Source organism: Lynx rufus, unplaced genomic scaffold (assembly GCF_022079265.1).
Source record: "Lynx rufus isolate CCGP_SWC_20201006 ecotype Redwood Valley unplaced genomic scaffold, mLynRuf1.p SCAF_13, whole genome shotgun sequence".
NCBI lineage: Eukaryota > Metazoa > Chordata > Mammalia > Carnivora > Felidae > Lynx > Lynx rufus.
This window is the reverse complement of record NW_025814827.1, coordinates 11,478,237-11,500,421: the sequence shown is the minus strand read 5'-3', so window position 1 is coordinate 11,500,421 and position 22,185 is coordinate 11,478,237. Positions and strand designations below refer to the sequence as shown.

At 52.0% G+C, this 22,185-nt stretch overlaps 2 protein-coding genes across 2 annotated transcripts; one reads left to right on the top strand and one right to left on the bottom strand.

Annotated features, from left to right (window-relative positions):
• Nucleotides 1-45: 45 nt before the first annotated feature.
• On the bottom strand, nt 46-13,978 carry RASL12 (RAS like family 12). Its single transcript, XM_047074946.1, has 5 exons — nt 13,756-13,978; nt 11,820-11,876; nt 5,304-5,377; nt 4,414-4,604; nt 46-1,767 (listed from the first exon to the last, which is right to left on the bottom strand). The coding sequence occupies exons 1-5, from the start codon at nt 13,856-13,858 to the stop codon at nt 1,392-1,394; spliced, it is 801 nt and encodes a 266-aa protein (XP_046930902.1). The 5' UTR covers nt 13,859-13,978; the 3' UTR covers nt 46-1,391.
• Nucleotides 13,979-19,808: 5,830 nt separating this feature from the next.
• Nucleotides 19,809-21,188, top strand: KBTBD13 (kelch repeat and BTB domain containing 13). The gene has a single exon (XM_047074733.1). It carries the CDS (start codon nt 19,809-19,811, stop codon nt 21,186-21,188), a length of 1,380 nt encoding a protein of 459 aa, XP_046930689.1.
• The last annotated feature ends 997 nt before the right edge of the window (nt 21,189-22,185 follow it).

The window sequence follows — 22,185 nt, the reverse complement described above, 5'->3', positions numbered from 1 at the left end:
TCACAAACCGCGAGATCATAACCTGAGCCGAAGGCCGATGCTTAACTGACTGAACCACCCAGGTACCTCTAGAGCCGTTGTTCTTAATCCAAGCTCCTGGAATTGCCAAGAGCAGGATTCTGGGCTCAGAATCCCCTTGCCACCCCTTCCTCCTACCAGAACCATTTCTTTTACCTGCTTACCTGCTGAGGGTCTACGAGAGATTTCCTTTGGGCTAGGGGCCCTGAGGTAAACAGAGTTAGAAAACTATAGAGCTCCCTGTGCTAACAATGGAATCCCAAGAGTGCTGTCCTGATCCCACATCTGAGCCACAGTGTTATGGTATAAGCTATGGTGGCCAAAAATGCTTTAGGTTCTATCTTTCAAAAGTGGACTTTGAACATTCAGACCCATTGCCAAAGGTACTGGGTCTTGCTGGACCAGACTACAAACTGCTCTACTGTGTTTCTGCCTACGAGCCTGGGACAGGCTAACGGTGCCCACCGGATGTCTGATACTGCCAGTTACAGGCTCTCTGGATCCTGTGTGATGGTCACTAGAGAGAATGACTTTTTTCTGCAGCTTCGATCATTAAGCTTCAGGAAGCTGGTCCTGAGGGTCCGTGGAGAGAATCCTTAATTTAAGATGGGAAAACAAGGCGGGTCTGCTTCCTGGTGACTAAAACACTGGATGCTCACTACCCTAGGCAACCTAGAGCCCCCAACCTTCTATCCTCATTGAGAGGCAAAGTACCAGAAACAGCCCTTCCTGGGAATTTTGCTTCTCACAGGCTGTCCCATAGGATTATTTAAACTAGATTTTACTTGGATAAACTGTGGGGCTTGGTGCTTGGGGCTTCTGTGAAATCAGAAGACAACAGGAGCGCCAGGCTCAGGCCACCCAAAACTTGTAGCCGCTCTGCCCTTTCCGTCCACTAGGTGGTGCCAGGACTTCAAGTCTGCTCCTGTAGAATGTTCTCCGGCCTCCTTGTACGCAGGGCCTACTGGTGGTGACCATCCATCCAGAGCTGTCCACTAGGGGCCACATCTGGCCTGGCTGTTGCTGGAGCAGGAAGGGGTGATGGCACCATGATGGACACTGCAATTTCCTTCCACTTCAGCCAGACCTAGGTCTCCGTGTTGTCTTGTGGCTACTTCCCTTCAGGGTGGGGGAACGGCAGTGGTTACCATGGAAACCAAGGCCTGGAGGGACTAAGAGCAGCATTCTGCCTGTCCCTCCAGCTCACACAGTAAACTGGGTGTCAGGGAAATTACTTGGTGCTGGAAGAGGGATCAACTGTCCGCCAGAGGGCGAGGGTTATTGTTCCATCAGAAGGAAAACCAGTGGTGAGAAGTCAGCCCCTATCCTGCAGCCCTGCACAGCCCCTAAGTCTGGGATCCTTAGGGGTGCCCTCAGAAGATCTTGAAGCCCTTCAACAGGGTCAGGGTAGGTGCCTTGCGCTTGCTCTGGGCCCGGGATGCCTTCACAGTGACCAGCTTGGCCTGGGCCACGGCAGGTATCTCCTTCAGACTGACAGTGGAAAGTGTGTTGAAGGTACAGCTGGCCAGCCCATGCCGGGCAGTGAGCGGAGCCTGGTGTGGCAGGGCCCTCTCCTCGGAGATGAAGAGGGGCCGGGGCAGGGAATTCTTCTCCAGTTCCCGCCGTGCCTCCCGCACGGCCTCGTGGAAGACATGTTGCACATGCTCAAAGTCTAGGCAGGCAGAGACCTCGAAAAACAGGCACCCAAACTTGCCAGCCAAGGCTGCACCCTCTGCCTTGGTGACCTGCCTGGTGGGGAAGCAGGGTGAGGCAGGGTCAGGAGCACGCATCCAAGTGGGGCAGGCCTGGGCCTGCACTCGGCTCCCCACTCACCAGCTTGGTGAGCTGGAGTCATCTCATCTGTACAACAGGATAGTGACCTCTACCTCTCAGGGTTGTTAAAAGAATTAAGAAAAACCACTTGTATGGTGTGCCTAGTGTAGTACCTGGCACAGAGTCAGTGCTCAATGAATGATGGCTGACCTCACCAAAGCCAGAATTTAGAAACAAAGCTGTAGGCAAGGGAGAAGCTTACTGGTTAGACCCTGTTTGTGCACCGAGGAAGATGGTCATTCCCAGCCCTGCGTCTATGCCAGCATGGGTTCTTGGTCAGGAAATGAGCCACCCTCAGCCCAGGTCTGTGGGACTGACTCTAGAGAAAGGCAGTGGTTTGGACTGAAGGGTGTGACCCACAGAGGCAGGGTGGGTGAGGTGACTCAGGATGCCTGTGGTCAGCAGAGCTCTCAGGGCCCATGGGGAGTTTTGCCTGCCTGTCCAGGGGAGGGGCAAGAGAGAGCAAGGGTGGCATTTCATTACAAGGAGGGAGAAAAGGAGAGAGGGAACAGCACCCATTGTCAGCTTCGTCCTATACTCCTCTTTTGTGACGGTGGGATCAAATACTTAACTGGGGAGGTCCTGGAAGTTTTGGACCTGAAAGCCATGGGACTAAAGGTGAGAGGAAAACAATTGGCTCTTGGGTAGGTCAGATGTCCAGAAGAAGGAAGGGGTAGGGGGTACCTGAGGTCTTGAGGCCAAGGTTCCATTGGCTGGATCTTGGTGATCACCCTGCACTGCTGATCACCCCATCCGCCATTCCCAAGGACAGTGGCAGAGCCCATGAGACAGGTGGGTATTGGTGGGAAGAGGTTCCTGAGCCAAAGTTCAATTGGCAGGGGGAGGGGGATTGGGAGAGGGCTAGTTGCCCAGGGGAGGATCAGACAGAGAGTAACTGGGATAAAAAGGGCCAGAGGCAGAGCATCTAGACTCCCCACCCATGGCTGATGTCCTGTCTGGAAGCTCACTGCTTCCTAAGAAACCTTTTTGAAGGAATACTTGGTATTATTTGCTTTTATGATGGGCTTGAATCTACAGATTTGTCACTCTGGAGGCTTGAAACGTGAATTTTTAGAATATGCAGCACTCCGTACATGTATACATGTTTTTGTGAATGGGTGACACAGGTATGTAATATTATCCTCTTATTTTGTTGCAGCCTGGTGACAATTTTATCAGTGGTTCAGGAACCACTGCTCTAACCTATGTTTTACCTTCTAGCTGCAAGACAATTATGGGAGACACACCAATGCTCAGCTAGAAGTTTTACTGCTCATCAAATCCTGACCCACTAACCTCAGGACTTGATCAAAGAAGGAAATGAAGATAACTGTCATGACTTTTCTTAGGGAACTGAAACTGCTTGAGTCCCATAATCTTTGTTATTTGCTACCAAACCATTTTTAGACAATCCCTTTGGCAAAGATCAGGATCAAAACAGTTGTCTAAATTTTTTCCTCATACTGAAGACAACTTACCACAATTCAGTCTTCTGACCCCTCTGGCAGGCACTGTGAGCTCTATAATTCCTCAAAGATCACCTTTTGGTTTTAAGATCACACAACTTCCTTCATTTCCTGAGATGAAATTTGTCTTGGTCTGAGGGCTGAATGGCCAGTAAAGGCTCCTACCGTGGCCCCTCTTCATGAGACTGCACCCCCTGTCCCGCTGCCCATCTGATTTGTTCTGCACCTAAGTCCCCTCCCTGCTAATACCAGAATGGGCCTTTGAGGCTTGGGGAAGCAGGGTACTAGCCATGCACAGGGAGGGACAGGTGGAAAATGGGTGGAAGGTGCCATACTTCAAAGGTGGGCTGGCCACATAGGACAAATGTCAGTGTTGAAGAAGGCCAGTGGGGTCACTCATCAAGTGTAAGCATCATGCTTTCAGGGGCCAGGCAAGCAGCTCAAATGTATAGGGAGGGTGGAGGTAAGCCATGGGGAGTGGTAAGGCCTGTGGTCAGCTGGAGAGAGCATGCCCCTCCTCAAAGCATTCCAATTCTAGGTCTTTTAAAACTCTGTGCTCGCCAAGCAAAACGCTGCTGTATTTGCTGGTAATCTGCCCTCTGGCCCAGTCTGTGACCTCTGATTCAAGTCCAACTCAGTCTAAGAGAACCTGCCCTCAGCACAGCCAACTGTGGGAGTGAGCCTGGGGCCATGCTTGGGTGAGGCTAGAGCTGGTTGGACCAGAGCAGAAACCTGATTACAGGAGCCAATCACAGCCTTTCTTCTCAGACCTGGAATTGGGCACTGAATAATCAACAAGCTATGGAGAGTGAGGATGGAATGTCCTAGAGACAGGCAAGAAGGGTGAGGCCGAGAAAGACCACAAAGCCCCATGAGGATGGAAGGGGTGGCATCTCTTCTAACTTTCAGGGTCCAACCCCTGTGTGGGCCAGAAGCTCCTCCCTTCCTGCCCTTGCCTGTCTGGAAGACCACTTACCTTTAACCTAAATTTGAGGGGATTATTCAAATTTAGCCAAACAATCCCCAATGATGACACCCAGCCTTTACAAATGAGGAAAGTGAACTCCAGAGAGGAGGACAAACTGTCTGTGCTCACCTGTACTGGGCCATGTCCAGCTTGTTGCCCAGCAAGAGGGCAGGGGAGCTGCGCTGTGTCTCCTTGGCGTGCAAAGCAAGCAGCTCCAGGTAGCTGCTGCTGTCCTCAAAACTCTGGCGGCTGTCCATGCTGTATACCACCAGGAAGGCGTGGGCCCAGTTCAGGTAGCGCTCACAGTTCCTGGGGGTATCCTGGGGTGAAGGAGGGAAGCCTCGGTGGGGGCAAAGGCCTTTACCTGAGCTGCCCACCCACCTCCCCACTCTCTGGGTCTTTGTATATTGTTCCCAACAGAGCCCTTTTTAAAGGGGCACTTGAGTGTGGATTTGGCTTGGTGTGAAAGGAGACATTGTCTCGTAAGCCTCACTCCCACCACCCAGTCAGAGACTTGGAGACCTTGGCCTCTGAGGCACAGAGCCAAGACTCTGGCATGGCTGCTACAGAGACCTGGCTATCCCTGGGCACTGCTGGTTTTGCGTCAGGTTGATGGTGTCCCTTGGCTTTTGAGAATAACTGGTATCCAGTCCTGGCAGGGGATGGTGAGAACATAGGGAAAATGTGTGTACTGAGGGGACCTGGGCCGAAGAGGGTCTCTGTGTAAACACTTGTAAGCACCTGTCTCCATGTGTATGTGAGCATCAAGTCCCAGAAGAGAGGATCTCTGAGTTGATGCCAGCAACCATCAGGTCTCCCCAGGCCCCATCCCATCCCTTCTCACTTGGCAAACGAAGAGATTCCGGAATGGAGAGGTCAGCACCTCATTCAGGGTCACACAGCAAACTAGAGCTTAAAAAGTTTACACATTCCCATCTGAGGCATCCACTCTGGGACCAGGACTTCCCAGGAGGCTGCATGGACTCTCAGCTCTCCAGGGGTAATGGGGGTACTGTTACCGGGTCTGCAGTATCCATAACCCTCAGGTGGACAGGCTGGTGGTCCACTGTCTCTTCGGAGCTGTAGGTGTCCTCTGCAACAGATGGTCAGCCAGGTCAGAGGCAGTGCAGGCTGCTCAGTGGGTGATTGTGTCTGAGTCCCCACCTCCCTCCCCAGCTAGACCCTGGGGGATCTATTCCGGAGCCGGCTGAGCTGGGACAACTGGGGAGGCCTTGGCTGGCACCCAAACGGAGAACACAGAACCTCCCACCGAGGAGAGGCTGCTCTACCTGTCAGGGGTCAGATCATAAGAGGTCACTCACAGAACATGCCATAGGAGTTGGGATTGTGTTCTGGGTCTGGCCACCAAGCCTACAGGATCAAGTGTGTGGCCCATGGTCTTGTTTAGCAGCAGAGACCTCTGGAGCTACACTGCCAGCCTATCCCCTCCAAACCCCAAGCTTCTGCATTCTCTTCCCTCTGACCACAATACCTGGCCCCCAGGAAGCCCCCAAGGACAATCCTCCTGCACTCAGTGGTACAAGAGATGGGAAAAGAAAAGCACACAACGTACGTGTGTGTGTGTGTGTGTGTGTGTGTGTGTGTGTGTCCAGAAGTCCCAAGAAGGTTTTACAAATATTCCTCATCAAAATAATAGCAGAGGACTCTAGCATAGTCAAACGTTTTAGGTTGGAAATGTGGAATCAAACCCAACTTCAGCTACCTTTTAGCTATGTGACTTGGCCAAGTCTTTGTAGCAGTTCTTTGAGGCTCTGTTTCCTCACTTTAAAATGGGGATAACGTGATAACATTGGCTAAACATTTTTCAGATTTTACTCTGTGCCAGGCATTGTGCTAAATGCTTGTTCCTGCATTTCATAGGGCTGTGTGAGGACTGAATGGGCCCCCAGGCATGGGGCCTGGCCCATCATACATGTCTGGTAAAAGACAGGGGACTGTGGTGCTCCAAAGCTGACAGGGCAGGTTCACATTCCTAGCTGATATTTTTTTTTTCTTTTTCTTTTGAAATAATTTTAGACTTGTGTGGAAATTGCAAAATAGTACAGAGAGTTCCTGTGTGCCCTTCCCTCTGCTCCCCACAAGGTTAACACCTTACATAACCGTAGTAAAATGATCAAAACCAGGAAATTGATATTGGTACCATACTATGAACTAAACTACTGACTTTATTTGGATTTCATGAACTTTTTTTCTTTTTTTTTTTTTTTTTTTGCATCTCACACCCTCAAACCTGAGAAAGCAGCAGATGGCCTGGCATGCAAAGAGGACCTCATTGTCATATTGACATTCTTTCTATCTCCAACATTCCCCTGTGCCAGTGGCCCATGTGTATGAGTCCACTTGGCCATCATGTTTCCCTGGGTGCCCCAAGTGACCCCAAGAAGAACCCCTGGGCAGAACTGGGGCCCTCTCTGCTTTCCTCCACCTCCCCAACCCTGGCTGAATTCACCACCACTTTTCTCTGAGGGCCACTGGCAGTCAAGCCAGGCCTGGACACATGCCAGGTCCACTAGCAGCCAGCAGGAATCACAGACAGCTCCCATCCCCAGCCTGTTTGGGGACTTGGATAAATAGCTACTCTTATTCAAAGACAAAAAAAAAATCTAATGGAAAATATGCCCCAAATGTTTAACTATATTTAGTGCAAGAAGAGCTGCCCCTAGATGCCTACATCTTGTTCAGATTTTTCTTTATTTTCCTGCCAAAGTTGTCTGATGCACCCCTTTTAGTTGTGCCACACCCCCCCTCCCCAAACAGTCACTGAGTCCTGCCCAGTCTAGGGGAAAATCTTAGCCTGGCGTTGGTCTCCTGTGGTTCCTCACAGCATAACAGCCTTTCAAAGTTACTGTTAGCACCACTAGAGAGAGATGAAGCCCAGAGGAGGAGGGACCTTGCCCACTGCCACACAGCACTCCATCAGTAGAAGGAATGTGAACTCAGGCCTTCTAGGCTGGGCTGCCTCCCCATCTAGGCATGGGGCCGCCCATCACCCTCTGCTCAGGGGACCAGCTGATCGTCCAACTCTGGGCAGAGCACAGGGGAAGAGCAGAAGCTCCCAGGCCAGATGAGGAGGAGGAACATGTATGGGTGAGCTTGGAGAAGCCTCAGATGTCATCTTATCTGGCTTCCTCCCCCATGGCAGGTGAGGTAGGGGGTCCTTTCCAAGTCACAGTATTGTCCTATCTTCCCATCACCAAGTCCTGCTCTCCAGAGCATTCTGGGGTCCTTAATCACATGGGTTTCATAATTCCTAGTTCTAAATAACATTCTGGGGACTTTCATGCTGAGAGAAGCTTCTTTTCCCAAACTATTTTCCCCTCATTTACAGTAATAGTCTTTTTATTTTTTTTATTTTTGTTTTTTAATTTTTTTAACGTTTATTTTTGAGACAGAGAGAGACAGAGCATGAACGGGGAAGGGTCAGAGAGAGAGGGAGACACAGAACCTGAAACAGGCTCTGGGCTCTGAGCTGTCAGCACAGAGCCCGATGCGGGGCTCAAACTGACGGACCGCGAGATCATGACCTGAGCCGAAGTCGGCCGCTTAACCGACTGAGCCACCCAGGCGCCCCAGTAATAGTCTTTTTAAAGGTGCCAAAGGAGGGGCGCCTGGGTGGCTTAGTCGGTTGAGCGTCCAACTTCAGCTCAGGTCATGATCTCACAGCTCGTGAGTTCGAGCCCTGCGTCAGGCTCTGTGCTGGCAGCTCAGAGCCTGGAGCCTGCTTCAGATTCTATGTCTCCCTCTCTCTCTGCTCCTCCCTGGCTCGTGCTCTGTCTCTCTCTCCTTCAAAAATAAATAAAAACATTAAAAAATAATAATAATAAAGGTGCCAAAGGGAGCTCTGGTCAGAGTGCATGTAGGATGATGCCTCAGAAATGGTGCCTGCGTCTTTGCTGGAGCAGGATGAGGGCAAGAGAGGTGAGAAGCTGTCATTCTGCCCCAAGAAAGCCAGGCAAGGTGCTCCCCAGCTCCTCCTTGAGAGGACTCCCTCCTGGGGACCCCTGCCCTTCCTGGAGTGCTCAGCACAGGCACAGCCTTTCCACAGGCACTGGTTCTCTCAGCTCCTACCAGCAATCCTAGCCACAACGCTTTAAAAAAAATTTTTTTTAATGTTTATTTAGTTTTGAGAGAGAGAGACACAGGCAGGGCATGAGCAAGGGAGGGAGGGCCGAGAGAGGGAGACACAGAATCTGAAACAGGCTTCAGGCTCTGCACTGTCAGCACAGAACCCAACGCGGAGCTCGAACCCACAAACCATGAGATCATGACCCGAGCCAAGTCAGATGCTTAACCGACTGAGCCACCCAGGTGCACCATTCCCAGCCACAACCCTTATGCAGACAGAGTGCAAGCTATTGGTCCCATCTTCCAGATGGGGAAACCAGAGCCTAGTGCTATGCAGACCTCTGGTTCCAGGCCCTCTAGAACATAAGGCCATCCTAAGTGAAGAGGCACTGGAGTGATACTCATCTTCCTTTGTACCTGAGGTTCTCCATAGGGAAATCACTGAGCCCTCTCTGCCTCAGTTTCTTTACCTGTAAAATGGGGATAATAGTCATAGCTCTTCTTTAAAAGCTAAACCTAAAACCAAAATTCAATCTCATGTTTAAGAGTACATATGTCATGCCCAGTACTGCACTCCATGCTAGAAACGGAAATGAATAACACAGGTTTCCATGCTTGAGAAGCTCACTTTGGGTTCAAGGAAGACCTCTGAAAAGGAGCAAGAGTTGTTTTACATGTCCTGATGGCTAACTCTCTCCTTGGTCTCCTTGGTCTTTCTCCACAGAAAGAAAGGCTCTGGTCCTAGAGTCCACTGTTGCTGCAGGCAGTCATGGGATAGTGGCTGGAATGTTTAGATGCTAGGGCGGAATCCCAAGGAGGAGTGGGACTGGTCTCCCAGAATGGCTGAAGGGGAGCATCTGGTCATCTCTCCAGCTGACAGGCTCTCAGGCCAGGGAGAGAGACCTAAGGCTGGGGTGACTGACCACTGTGGAGGGCTGCCCTGCTCCCCCCCCCCCGCCCCCAGACAGTGTGACCACACATTCCACTATCAGGTCAGAACTCCAAAATTACTCAATCAGGAAGCCCAAACCACCACTGTAGTAGGCTCTGGCGAGACCCGGCAGGAAAGGTATGAATTGGGGGCAGGGATGAAGAAACTGGAGGCTGGATGCCAGATAAAATATAGGATGACCAATTAAATTTGAATTTCAGATAAACAGCTAATGTTTTTTAGCCTAAGTATTCCCCACGTAATATCTGAGCTAGGCAGGATCTGTGTTTTGAGGAACCGCCCTTGGAAATCCTCATTTTCCCTTCCCAAACACCCCCTGCTTGTATGGCTTTCCTTCCCACCTCCTCCCTGTCTTCAATTCCCCCACTGCTTCTGCTTCCATGTTCTGGCCTCTCTCAACACTCCCCTGACCAGCACACAATTACATCCTGTTTCCCACCCCCATGGGCATTGACCTCTGCTAATCAAGAAGGCTCCCCTCAAGAGGCGCCTGCGTGGCTCAGCTGGCTAAGCTTCCAACTCTTGATTTCAGTTCAGGTCATGATCTCACGGTTTGTGAGTTCAAGCTCTGTGTCCAGCTTTGCGCTGACAGCATGGAGCCTGCTTGGGATTCTCTCTCTCCTTCTCTCTCTGCTCCTCCCCTGCTTGCTCTCTCTCCCAAAATAAATAAACATTAAAAGAAAAAGACCCCTCAGACCTGCTGTGTGACCTTGGCCCAGAAGCCTCAGCTCCCTGGGCCTAATTCTTCCACCGTTCCACTGAGGGGCTGTGTCATAGCGCAAGTAGTCAAACCAAGCTTTGAGAAAACAAATCCCTTAGGGACTATCAGTGAGTCGCCTGCCCTGTACTCTTGACTTAACCAGGGGACCCCCTCTGCTTTCTCTTTGACATCTTGGGGTTCTATTTAAGATCACCTTGGAAGAAGGGATTCTGCTACTTAGGGGAAAAATTCTAGAAACCAATAGACTAAATAGCCCTGGGGTCCCTTCCTGCTCTGACACTGGGATTCAGTATTCCATTGTGAACTGAGGGCACCAAGGGGCTAAGGGGCTCTTTCCTTCAGGTGTTACAGCACATTCCCTCAGGGCCCTGCTGCACGCCCTGCTGTACTGCGATTTCCAGCCTATGCCCAACAGCCCTGGGATTCCCTGGAGAGCCCTCAGGGTCCCACAAATGCTTCATTTCATTCTTATCAGTGGAATGAGTGAAAAAGAATCCAAGACTGCAACCCCCCATTTTCAAAAGGCTAAGAGTATCCAGACACACCATTTTTTTCAGTGAACAGTTTACAAAAAACAAATGTTATAAATGTAAACATTAATGGGGCGCCTGGGTGGCTTGGTCGGTTAACCGTCCGACTTCGGCTCAGGTCATGATCTCACGGTCCGTGAGTTCGAGCCCCGCGTCGGGCTCTGTGCTGACAGCTCAGAGCCTGGAGCCTGTTTCCGATTCTGTGTCTCCCTCTCTCTCTGCCCCTCCCCTGTTCATGCTCTGTCTCTCTCTGTCTCAAAAATAAATGTTAAAAAAAAAAATTAAAGGGGCGCCTGGGTGGCGCAGTCGGTTAAGCGTCCGACTTCAGCCAGGTCACGATCTCACGGTCCGTGAGTTCGAGCCCTGCGTCAGGCTCTGGGCTGATGGCTCGGAGCCTGGAGCCTGTGTCCGATTCTGTGTTTCCCTCTCTCTCTGCCCCTCCCCCGTTCATGCTCTGTCTCTCTCTGTCCCAAAAATAAATAAAAAAACGTTGAAAAAAAAATTAAAAAAAAAATAAATGTAAACGTTAAGGAAAAGGGCAGGAAAAACGAATATGCATTGTGCCTACTGTGAGTCAAATACTAGGCTAACATGTGTCATTTCTTCAATCCTCACAGTTATTTTCTGAGATAGGCATCTTTATGCCCACTTTTCAGATGAGGAAACAGAAGCTCAGAGAGATTAGGTGACTGCTTCAAGGCTGTACAGCCAGTAAATGGCAGAGCTAGGGTTCAAACTTAGCTCTGACTGATACCAGAGCATCCTTTTTTCCAATATGCCATGATATGGCTATAAAACAAGATGAGTTTTCTTGTGTGGTTCAAAAATGGGTCAGCAACCAGTAGCACTAGATAGTTTCTCAAATGTTTTGTCCAGCTTTTCTGGAAAAGTATACTGAGTGGCCATCTTGAAGACCAACACTTAATGGTTGCAGACGTCCTGTTATGTTTGATTTTTTTTAAGTCTCAACATACCTCATAATTTAGGACAAATCAGCCTATCTCAGTTTTCCTAATTAAGCCAACCCCCAAATTGTCTGGGGTGGGCTGTGGAAGGATGTATTTCTGGCATGTAAAACATTTTGTCCCACGGGCTGAGTCATCCTGGGTGGTTCCTCCCCTCTGCCCCCAGATGTTCAATCCTGGTCAGGTCTGGGCCCACCACAGTGTAGGTGGGTGCATGGGGGCAGGGGTAGGGGGGATCCAAGTGGGACACAGTAGGAGGATGGGGAGGAGTGGTTCCTTACCCAAATTGGGGTCATATTCGCTGATAAACCTCCTGGTCAGAAACTTCACGGTCAGAGCTGCAGGAAACAGAAAGAAGCTGGCTCAGTCATCCCCTGCTGTCTTTGGCTGCTGGTTCCCAGAGGTTGCCCCTCTCATTTTAGGGAGGACTTATCTAGCCTCTGTGACTCCTGGCTGACACTAAGCTCAGCTCTTTGGGGGAATGGGTCTAGAAGCTGGGGAGTTGGTTCAAGAAGCTCAGAAGAAACCAGAAATATAAGGAACCATGTCCCCCTAGTTGCATCCTGGCTTTTTTTTTTTTTTTTTTTTTTATGGCAAGAAAAACCATGAGAGGCAAGCCTAACAGGTGTTTTTAAAGACTCAAACTGAGGGGTCCAGGACCCACTCAACCAGTTATCTAGACATCCCCCACCCTGGTCAAGTCATGATAATTCTGAAATATGGGGCTTTTATTCCAGTTTTGGCTATACACCAAAGACTAAGAGCTGAGTTGATCAGTCTGTGATCCCCAGGGTAAGTATGAACACCCATGTCTCAAGTAAACACATTCTAGCCCTTGGTCCTCTATATCTCAAGTCTTGGCTCCAACTAGGGCCTTCACACTCATCATGGATGTCCCAAAGAATGGAAAACCTAAAATGAAGTTCTCCCCAAGTGTACTTCATTAATAGAACTTTGATTTTGTTCAGAATTTAGTGACATAAAGACCCAGGGCCAGCCAACTATTGTGCCGGACTCTTAAAAAGAAATGTGAGATTTTAAAGAAAATCCTTAAAATTCTTTCCCAAGATTCCTTACAGTGTCATTCTGCAAACTAATACCCAGGGAATACACATACTTTAAAATTTAAATTCCTTCATTCATGTAGTCACTGGCTAAACTATACCAAAGACAGAACTACAATTTGATTTTCAAAGGGAAAAGGGCAAATCTTTTCTGTAGGAAAACATGATTCAGAGTCCCCTCTCTGAGTCAGGGGGCTGGTTTCAAAAGTGGAGAGTAGGATCCCAGCGAGTCTCAAAGAACACTCTGGGGAAAGAAACATAGCTAACTGAGCCCTTGTTGGCCAGTCACTAATGGCTGTAACTGGAAAACAGCCCTCCCACCTTTAGCTGCCTGGGACTGTGAAGTGGCAGGACAGAGGAACGAAACCTTTTTCTGGGTCTCTGCCTACGGGGACACCCACCCACCTGGGCTTCACTTGGGTGAGAGCTGCCAGGAGTGTTTAAGCCAGAGTTCGGTGTTGGCAGAAATGATCTCAGTGGCAACCCAAAATCTAGGTTCATCAAGAACAAGGCCCAGACACCTGGGATGGTAGTCTAAGGGGTTTCCAGAAAGTCAAGAGAGGGGTCTAACTTGAAAATTACGTTTGATAAGAATGCACACTTTGTTCCAGAATCCATTGAATTGGGGTGGCCCCTCCCTGGAAAATCCCAATAGCCAGTGACCTCTACCACCTCCCTTCATCCCCAGACTAAATTGAAGAATAGCAAGGCTGTAACTAAGCTCCTAGGGGCCTGAGCTAGAGATCAGCCCCTAACATGTCCTTGCAGTGCTAGTCACCAGGGCCGACTGCTCGCCCCAGGGAGAGGAGATGGAAAGCAGTGAACAGCAAGGGAGAGATCAGCAGAGGGCCGTGAGACACAGATACAAGCAGAGAGGAAAGACAACTGGTGTCCAAGACACAAAGGGAAAGACAGGCAAGGAACAGAAGACAGATGAGAGATGGAGGAGCTGAGAACATAGTAGAGAAACAAGCAACAGAAACACTGAGGCAAAGAAGAAAATCGCGGTGTCTCACTCAACCCACCTGGGCGCAGGAAGCCCCAAAGCCAGTGGGAGAGCCTGCCTGCAACCAAGTCCACAGCGTCCACACCTGCTCCCCGTCTCTCGGATCTTCCCCTAACTCCTTATCTTCCGTCCCGCTACCCAACTCACCGGACTTGCCAGCCCCGCGGCGTCCCAGGATGGCCAGGTTGACCTCGAGAGGCGCGCTCTGCGACCCGCTGCCCACGCGGGGTTTCCCGAACACCGAGGACATGGCGACCCTGCTGAGAAAGTCACGAGTCCTCTGCCGAAGGGCCCCGAGCCGCGTGCCCGCCTGTTGGGGCCCTAGGGAGCTAGTCGCCGGCTCCTTTCACACTCGCGGGCTCGGGCCCGTCGATGTCCGCGCCGGGCCCGGCGTCGAGAGCGGAGAGGGCTGCGTTCCCGCGGCCCGGCCCAGCCGGGCGGGAGGAGGGGCCCGTGGAGGCTGGCGGGCGGGGCCGCCCGGAGAGCCGCCAAACTCCTTGTAAGGGCTGCGGGAGCCCCCCGCTGGGAGGGAGCTCTGGCCGGCCGTACAGCCCACAGCAAGGCTTCGCCTGGAAGACAGCGCTGTCGCCACTTGGAGCTCCCCGGGACCCTGCAGGCAAGGTCCAGGACCGGAGAGAGAGAGGCTGGGGTAGGCGGAGTGAGGGGAAGGATGTTTCCAGCCTAGTCTGAACCTCCGTGCAATCTCGTTCCACCTGCAAAAAAATCCACTCCTTCCTTTGTTCTACGCAGCTGGCCCCGCCTCCTCCTCCGGGAAGCCTGCCCGGTTCAATTCCCAGCCTTGCTCTTTCTCTAGGTCACAGTCACAGCCAGCTCAGCCTTGGCACACAACTTCCCCAACTACATTACCCTGCCTTTCGGTGTGGGGACTCTCAGGCATCACTGCAAACTCCAGGCAGAACCCTGACTCCTGAGAAGGGGAAGAGACTTCTTTACTAACATTTCATGGTCAATATGTATCCAGCTTCAAGAAACCTAACCCATGCTGGATTACGATGGATTACATTAACTCCTGATGGGAGTTAATGAGTTGCATGTGTTTGTGGCCTAGTGTGTAAACGGAGCATTTTACTTATCCTAAAACCTGGTACCCTCTCATGCCTATAACGATTCTAGGATTGATGGATGAGCCTGGTAGGGGTCACCTGACATTTCTTTTGGGACCCAGGATAAATCTGATCATGATGGAGACAGAGCAAAGGGCCTACATAGGGAATCTAATGCCAGCTCTTTCACTAGGTGACCTTGGGCAAGTCACCTCACTTCTATGAGCATTGGTGTTCCCATCTATATACTAAAGAAAGGGGAAAATAAATCCAAAATCCCATTATGTGATTCAAGCCTGAGAGTGACAGCATCAGCCCTCCGTTCTAGGTCTGAGTACTTTCTAGAATCAGGTGGAGCCTCTCTTTAGAAATATACTCCAGGCTAGAGTGGGAAAGGGCATAGGAGTCTGAGACCTCTCACTGCAGCCCTTCTCCCTCCAACCCCACATCCCCAATTCCCTCTCTTTCCCCCAGTTAATCTACCCACCCATGTGAAAAGAAATCATGGAAAGCCAGATCAGAAGGCAGTCTGGGGTCAGAGCCTGATGGTAATAACTTCTCAACCAGGAAGGAAAATTCTTTCCCAGAATAGGACATGAATACTGACTCAGCCTAATTGTATTTGTAGGAGATAATGGTAAACCAGCTGTGTTAAGACTGAAAGGTGTTGGGAAAAATTTGTTTAGATTACACCCTCGGGCCAAAATCACTCACAGAGCTAATGCCCAAGGGTTTTCCTTTGAGTTGTAGGTGGAGAAAAAGTGGGAGCCAAGTTCCAGCCACTTCCCTGGGCTGGCCCTAGTCTTGAGAGGACAGACTGGTTCTGGAGGGGTCTATGGGAAGAGAACCAATCTCATTGGCGAACTGCTGGAGGGTAAGCTGTGGACCCCTGCAGATCCAACTAGGTGTAAACCTGGGTTCTGTTAGGTCCCTGCCTGTGATGCTGGGCAAGTTACTTTCCTTTAAAATGCAGACCAACCAGTAGATGGGCACTGTAAGGAGGCAGGTTCCAGGTTGGTGTGTGAACGCTAACCATCTGAGCTGTAGTTAGAAGGGGCTGTCTTTAGAGGAAGTGAGCCCCCCAATATTGAAGGCAACCGAGGGGGTGACCACTTCCAGGAGGTGTGGTAAGGAGACTCCATCATGACTTGCAAGATGGGATGAGATGACCCTTAACTCTCATCTAGGTCAGAGAGTATTTGAACAAGTTGCCAGCTGGTTACTCAGCCCTCAGCTGTGACTGCTAAGTGCCCAAAGTCTGCCTCTGGTATGAGGCTTGGGAATAAAAGTGCCAGCCTCACAACTGCAACCAGCCCCTTTCCCCATCCTCAGTCTCCTCATCTGTAGGCTGCTTGTCCACCCAGAAGTGCCAGTTGCACTTCTGGACTGGAAAGGCCTTTGGAATGAGCCATTTACTGTCAGACCATGGAATCAACTACTTTGCCCTCCCAGGCTTCAGTTTCTCATCTTTAAAATAGGGATAATATTAAGGATTAGATGAGATAACATGAAAGTGTCCCAACCCAGAGCTTGGCCCATGGCCCACAAAAGCAAAAGATAGTTTCCTCCACTCCCCTGACATGAATAGCACATTCTTCTCACCCATCTACCAAGAAGCCACAACTGTTTAGCAAACAGAAGTTCGGACACTGAAAGTCAAGAGACAGGTTATTCTGCCAGGGCAAAGTAGCCCGACCCTCCTTATCTCCTACACCCAATCTTTGAGGCTCCTATAAGGGGCCCTCAAGTGCTCAAAATGACCCTGCCCAGCAGTGGACCTGGAGCATGTGTTCGATAAATGTTTCTGGAGAGAATGAGTAGGACATGTACAGGTCTAGACAGGTAGGGCCTGTGAAGATTTCCAGATGCCAGGTCCTACCCTTGCCACTCACCTCCCAGGAGCCATTCCACATAAAACTAAGCTTTTGGGACCCCTTTGTGACGTCACTGTATTCCCTGGAAGCACAATATGACAAACACTTCTGTGGTCGTTCAGTGATAAATTCAGATGTCAAAGTTAAACAGAACCTTAGAAGTCAGATCCAAGCTCCATTTCACAGATGAAGAACTAAGGCCCAGAGAGATTGGGTAGCTTTTGCAAGTCAGTGGTGGTACTGGCATTAGAACCTGGCAAGAATCCTGCCTCCTAGTCCACTGCTCTTCCTCAGGCCCAGGCAAGTGCTTCGCTACCCTGTGTGCAGAAACACTGCCATGGGTGGCAAGGCCAGGGGTCCACCATCAGGCTCAGGGCATCTTGTGGCTATGTCTCCTTTATGAGACTGCAGGCACTTCGGGGAATGGGGTTGTGTCTCTTCCATCACACTGGGGACTCCCACTTGGTTTAGGGCCCAGGAGTCCACTTAACAGACCTGGTGCCAGGTATTGTGGATAGAGAGATGAACAAGGCTAGGTGAGTGCTCTAGAAAGGCTCAGAGTCTGACACAGACAGATTCCCCCTTTCCTTGCCCCCACCCTGAACCTCACACAGTATGGGGGTGCAAAGTGGAGAGAGAGGTTGGTGTGAGGTCGGGCAGGGCCTGGGAACTCTGTGGGCTGCCTACAGCCAGGATAGTTCCTCGTCCTCTCCGAGTCCCAGAGGGATGCTCACTGTCTGGTAGAGGAAACTCTCACCAGCTGCAGACAACACCCCACTGGGGCCTTGGGAGGAGGGCCAAATGGCTATCCTCAGGCCAGTCTTAGAGCCATGAACCCCCCCTTGGGTGACCCCCTCCCCACTGCCTGGCTGCTGAAGCCAGAGCTGGGTGTGTACACAGTGCCCCAACCCACTGAAGCCAGAGCAGGACTAGTGAAAAACTGGGACTGGGAGCCAGCTTCAGCCAGGAAGAGTTGCTCTCCTTCCACTCCTCTCAGGAGGAAGGCCAGCCAGTGTCTCTATCTGCCAGTTACCAGGTGCCTGGAATAGGCCATTTGGGAGAACTGTGTCCCCCTGTCCCTTAGGTTGGGCCTGGCAGGAGGCAGCTGTTTCCCTCCTCTAAGAAAAGGCTAGTACTGGGCTGGGGCCTGGGGTCAGTGGACAGGGTTCAACCCTGTCCCACATCTTCGTTCATAACAAGGAAAAGCCCAAGCCATCTATAGGCCTTCCTCTCCTCATCTGTGAAATGGGAACAGCTGGATACCTTCTCCCCACCCCTGAGGCACCCAGCAAGGACAGAATCAGGACTGGGCACTGCCGAGTCCACTTTCCTCCAGGAGGGCGACTGTCAGGCTTTCCGCCAATGTCTGGCTTCAGGGAAGGAGGGAGGCTGGCAGAGGGCCTGGGATAGTATTTGTGAGGACTCCTGCCCACCCCCTCTATCTCCTCCTACTCTTCCTGTCTGGTCCCTGGGGCAGAGCGTCCTGGATATTTCTGGCTGCCTCCTCCAGGCCTTTGGCTTCCCAGGCTCACACAAGTGGTCCCCGTATCCCTGCCCTGCTTTGATTGACTGAACTGGGTGGGAGTTCCCTGGCAGAAGAGGCACATTTGTATTGGCCTGCAGATTCATACGTGAGGATCTGTGCATGTGTGTGTGTCCTAGCGGTGAGAGAAGTTCCCCTGCCCCCTCCCAACTCTGGCTTTGTCACTGTGAGCCACTCCATCTTCCTCAAGAAAGCCTGGAGTTGAACATGTCCTGAATGGCAGATACCATCCTACACAGGTCTGGGCCTCAGTTTCCCCACCTGTAAAGTAAGGTGGCAGAAGAAAATAGTCTCTAAGCTCTCTTCCACCTGACATTTTGGAACCCAAAGTCTTAGCTGGTCACTCAAGGAAGTTTCTTGCAGTGGGGAAAATGCCCTGCAGTGAGCAGCAGGAGGCTTAGGGCTGTCCGTTCCAAGCTACAGGACCCAGGCCAATTCCCTTTTTGGTCCTCCACTGTAAATGAAGGGGTTAAACCATAGGAGCCTGAAGTTTCTTCCAATTGTGACCTCCTGTCAAGAGGTGAATACCCAGCATTTGTAGCACAGAAAGGCAGCAGAGCACAGTAGTCAGGGGAACACTCTCTATGGTCAGATTGTTTGCAAGCCAGTCCTAGCTCTGCCACTCTCTTGCCATGTGACCTTGGGCATGTGACTAAACTCTTGGTGCCATAGTCTCTTCATCCATGAAATAGAGACTCATAGTGTTTCTGTGAGCAATACATGGATAACATCTATTAAATGAGGAAAAATGAGAGTATCTATTCATAGGATTACTGCAGGAATGACAGGAGTCGAATGGCTTACCAAAGTGCCTGACATACTATGCAAATTGTTAACTAATATTATTTCAAGAACCCTTCCCCTTCCCATCTATATACTTACGATCCTCTCATCAGCCCCACTTACCTTTTCCCAAGGTCCAGAGCTACACAGCAACAGAGGGACGAGTGGGGAGCAGACATCAGCTCCCTATTCCTAGCTCAAGTCAAGGAGTACTTCCACATTCAGAGGTTTGAAGGACGCTCAACTGCTACCCTCCCATTTTTTACAGAGAATGAAATCAAGGCTGAAAAGGAGACTGAACCAGCCCAGAGCCAGGGGCAGAGGTTCAGGCTAAATTAGAACCTGCTCCCGACCCCAGTCCGGTCCACTCTATTTGCTTTATCTCTGCTGCCTCTCCCTCCAGCGTCCAAGAAACTTAGCTACCCACCAACCCAGTGGGGTGGGCTAGATGTTAATCCTGTCCTTGCTTCTTCCCAGCTGAATGACCTTGAACAAGTCATGTAAATTCTTTCAGCCTCATTTTAAACATCTTACAGATATTATCCCAATTGGTAGATGTTCTTATTGGTCACACTCTGAGGAAACAAGGCCGAGTTGGGGCACTTGCACAGGAGCATACAGTCGCTTTAGTACAGGTTAAAAGGGGGTATCTTTGTAAGCAGCTCTCACAGTGCCCCGCATGCATTAGGTGCTCCATATGTAGTCACTATTGTTTCTATTTCCCACACGGAAGTGAGTGACCCTGCAGGACTCCCAGATGCCCTCCGGCCCGCAGCCATCCAGCCTGCCGGCCACCACATCACATGAGCCATACTATCTTTAGCCAGGGAGATATTTATATCCCCCGGGAAGTTTTTTTCCGCTCTGGGGGAGCCCCAGAGTCGGTGGCCGCTGAATCCAGGCCCCCGCGGCGGCCCCCCGCCCGACCGGCTCGCCATGCCGCGTGCCCCAGAGGCCCCCCCGGTGCAAGTGTGGGTGGGCGGCCAGCTCTTCCAGGCCGAGCGGGCCCTGCTGGTGGAGCACTGCGGCTTCTTCCGTGGCCTTTTCCGCTCCGGCATGCGGGAGACGCGCGCGGCCGAAGTGCGCCTGGGCGCGCTGAGCGCTGGCGGCTTCCACACCATGCTGCAGGTGCTGCGCGGCGAGCGGCCGGCGCTGGCGGCCGCCGACGAGCTGCTGCAGGCCGTGGAGTGCGCCGCCTTCCTGCAGGCGCCCGCGCTAGCGCGCTTTCTGGAGCACAGCCTCACGTCGGACAACTGCGCGCTGCTGTGCGACGCGGCCGCCGTCTTCGGCCTGCACGACGTATTCCACAGCGCCGCGCTCTTCATCCGCGACGGCGCGCACGACCTGGCGGCCGAGCTGGCGCTGCCCGAGGCGCGCGCCTACGTAGCGGCGCTGCGGCCCAGCAGCTACGTGGCCGTGAGCACGCACACGCCGGCGCCCGGCTTCCTGGAGGACGCGTCGCGCACGCTGTGCTACCTAGACGAGGAGGAAGACGCGTGGCGCACGCTGGCCGCGCTGCCCCTGGAGGCCAGCACGCTGCTGGCGGGTGTAGCCACGCTGGGCAACAAGCTGTATATCGTGGGTGGCGTGAGGGGCGCCAGCAAGGAGGTGGTGGAACTGGGCTTCTGCTATGACCCGGCCAGCGGCACGTGGCGCGAATTCCCCAGCCCGCACCAGCCGCGCTACGACACGGCGCTGGCTGGCTTCGATGGCCGCCTCTACGCCATAGGCGGCGAGTTCCAGAGGATGCCCATGAGCTCTGTGGAGCGCTACGACCCCGCTGCGGGTTGCTGGAGCTTCGTAGCCGACCTGCCGCAGCCGGCTGCCGGCGTGCCCTGCGCCCAGGCGTGTGGCCGCCTCTTCGTGTGTCTATGGAGGCCGGCTGACACCACGGCCATAGTGGAGTACACTGTGCGGGCCGACACGTGGCTGCCGGTGGCCGAGCTGCGGCGCCCGCAGAGCTACGGCCACTGCATGGTGGCCCACCGCGACAGCCTCTATGTGGTGCGCAATGGACCTTCCGACGACTTCCTACACTGCGCCATCGACTGCTTCAACTTGGCCACGGGCCAGTGGACGGCGCTGCCTGGCCAGTTTGTCAACAGCAAGGGAGCTCTCTTCACAGCGGTGGTGCGCGGCGATACAGTCTATACGGTCAACCGCATGTTTACGCTGCTCTATGCCATCGAGGGTGGCACCTGGAGGTTGCTCAGGGAGAAGGCCGGTTTCCCAAGGCCCGGCTCCTTGCAGACCTTTCTTCTTAGGCTGCCTCCTGGCGCCCCGGGGCCTGTGGCCTCAACGACACCAGAACTGTGACCCTGGGCTGGTCTTAGGAGGGGATATCCCGGAGTCTTCGCTGAGCCATGGCAGAGTCTATAAAGCCGGCCTTTGGAGCTGTGTGGAACTTCTGTCTCCCTGGTTGAGATATCCAGGTCTTGGGCATTCTGGTGATATGAACATGTCCAAGAAATTCAAAGAGTTAGGGCGACGCCAGGGTCTGAGCCCTCAAATTACTTGGGCTCTGCTGAGAGATGGTGGGTCACAATGCCAGTGAGGGGGTAGGATTTCAGTAATTCAGGCTTGTATGTGAATGGGCCTATAATTGAGAATGGCTAGGAGTGAGTTAGATGATGTTAATCGAACTGCCAGTCAGTAGGCAAAAATTAGGCACCTACTGTGTGCCCAGCAGTGTTAGGCTTAATGTAGCTGTAGTTGCCAGAGGGGTCCACAAAGCCCTAGAGTCTAATCCAAGACAACAAAAGGTTTACACACACTTGTCTTGATCCACGAGGGCTAAAGGCAACAGGCAAAACAAAAACCTTCACAATGGAATAAAACAAAATATTGAAGAAATCCGGGCAAAGGGAAAATAAGGAGAGGAAAGATAGGTAACTGCAGGAAGGAGGATCGTATACAAAGTGTATGGAGAAGACAGGAAGGATAATTAGCTGCTGCAGGGGAGGCTCAGAAGGTGCAGACAGAGCTCAGAAGAGGAGATGGGGGAAAGCTGGGGCAGGTGGCAAGAGGCTCTGAGAGCCCAGCCTTTAAGGTGGAACAGCTGTGGATGGAGGCATTTGGGGAGGAGGCGAGGCTGGGATGGCTTGCAGAGACAATAACTGAGTTAAACCTGGAGTGAGATGTGGAGGGGTGGTAGGGTTCCCCACACCCCCTTACAGGATGTGGACTGGCAGGGGAGAGCTCATTTGCAAGCCCCTTGCCCACTTACTTATTTACCATCACCCTTCGGGCAGTGGATTATTAACTTCCATGACTGTAGGTTACTCAAGGTAGGAGCCCAGTCCTGGCCGGGTCT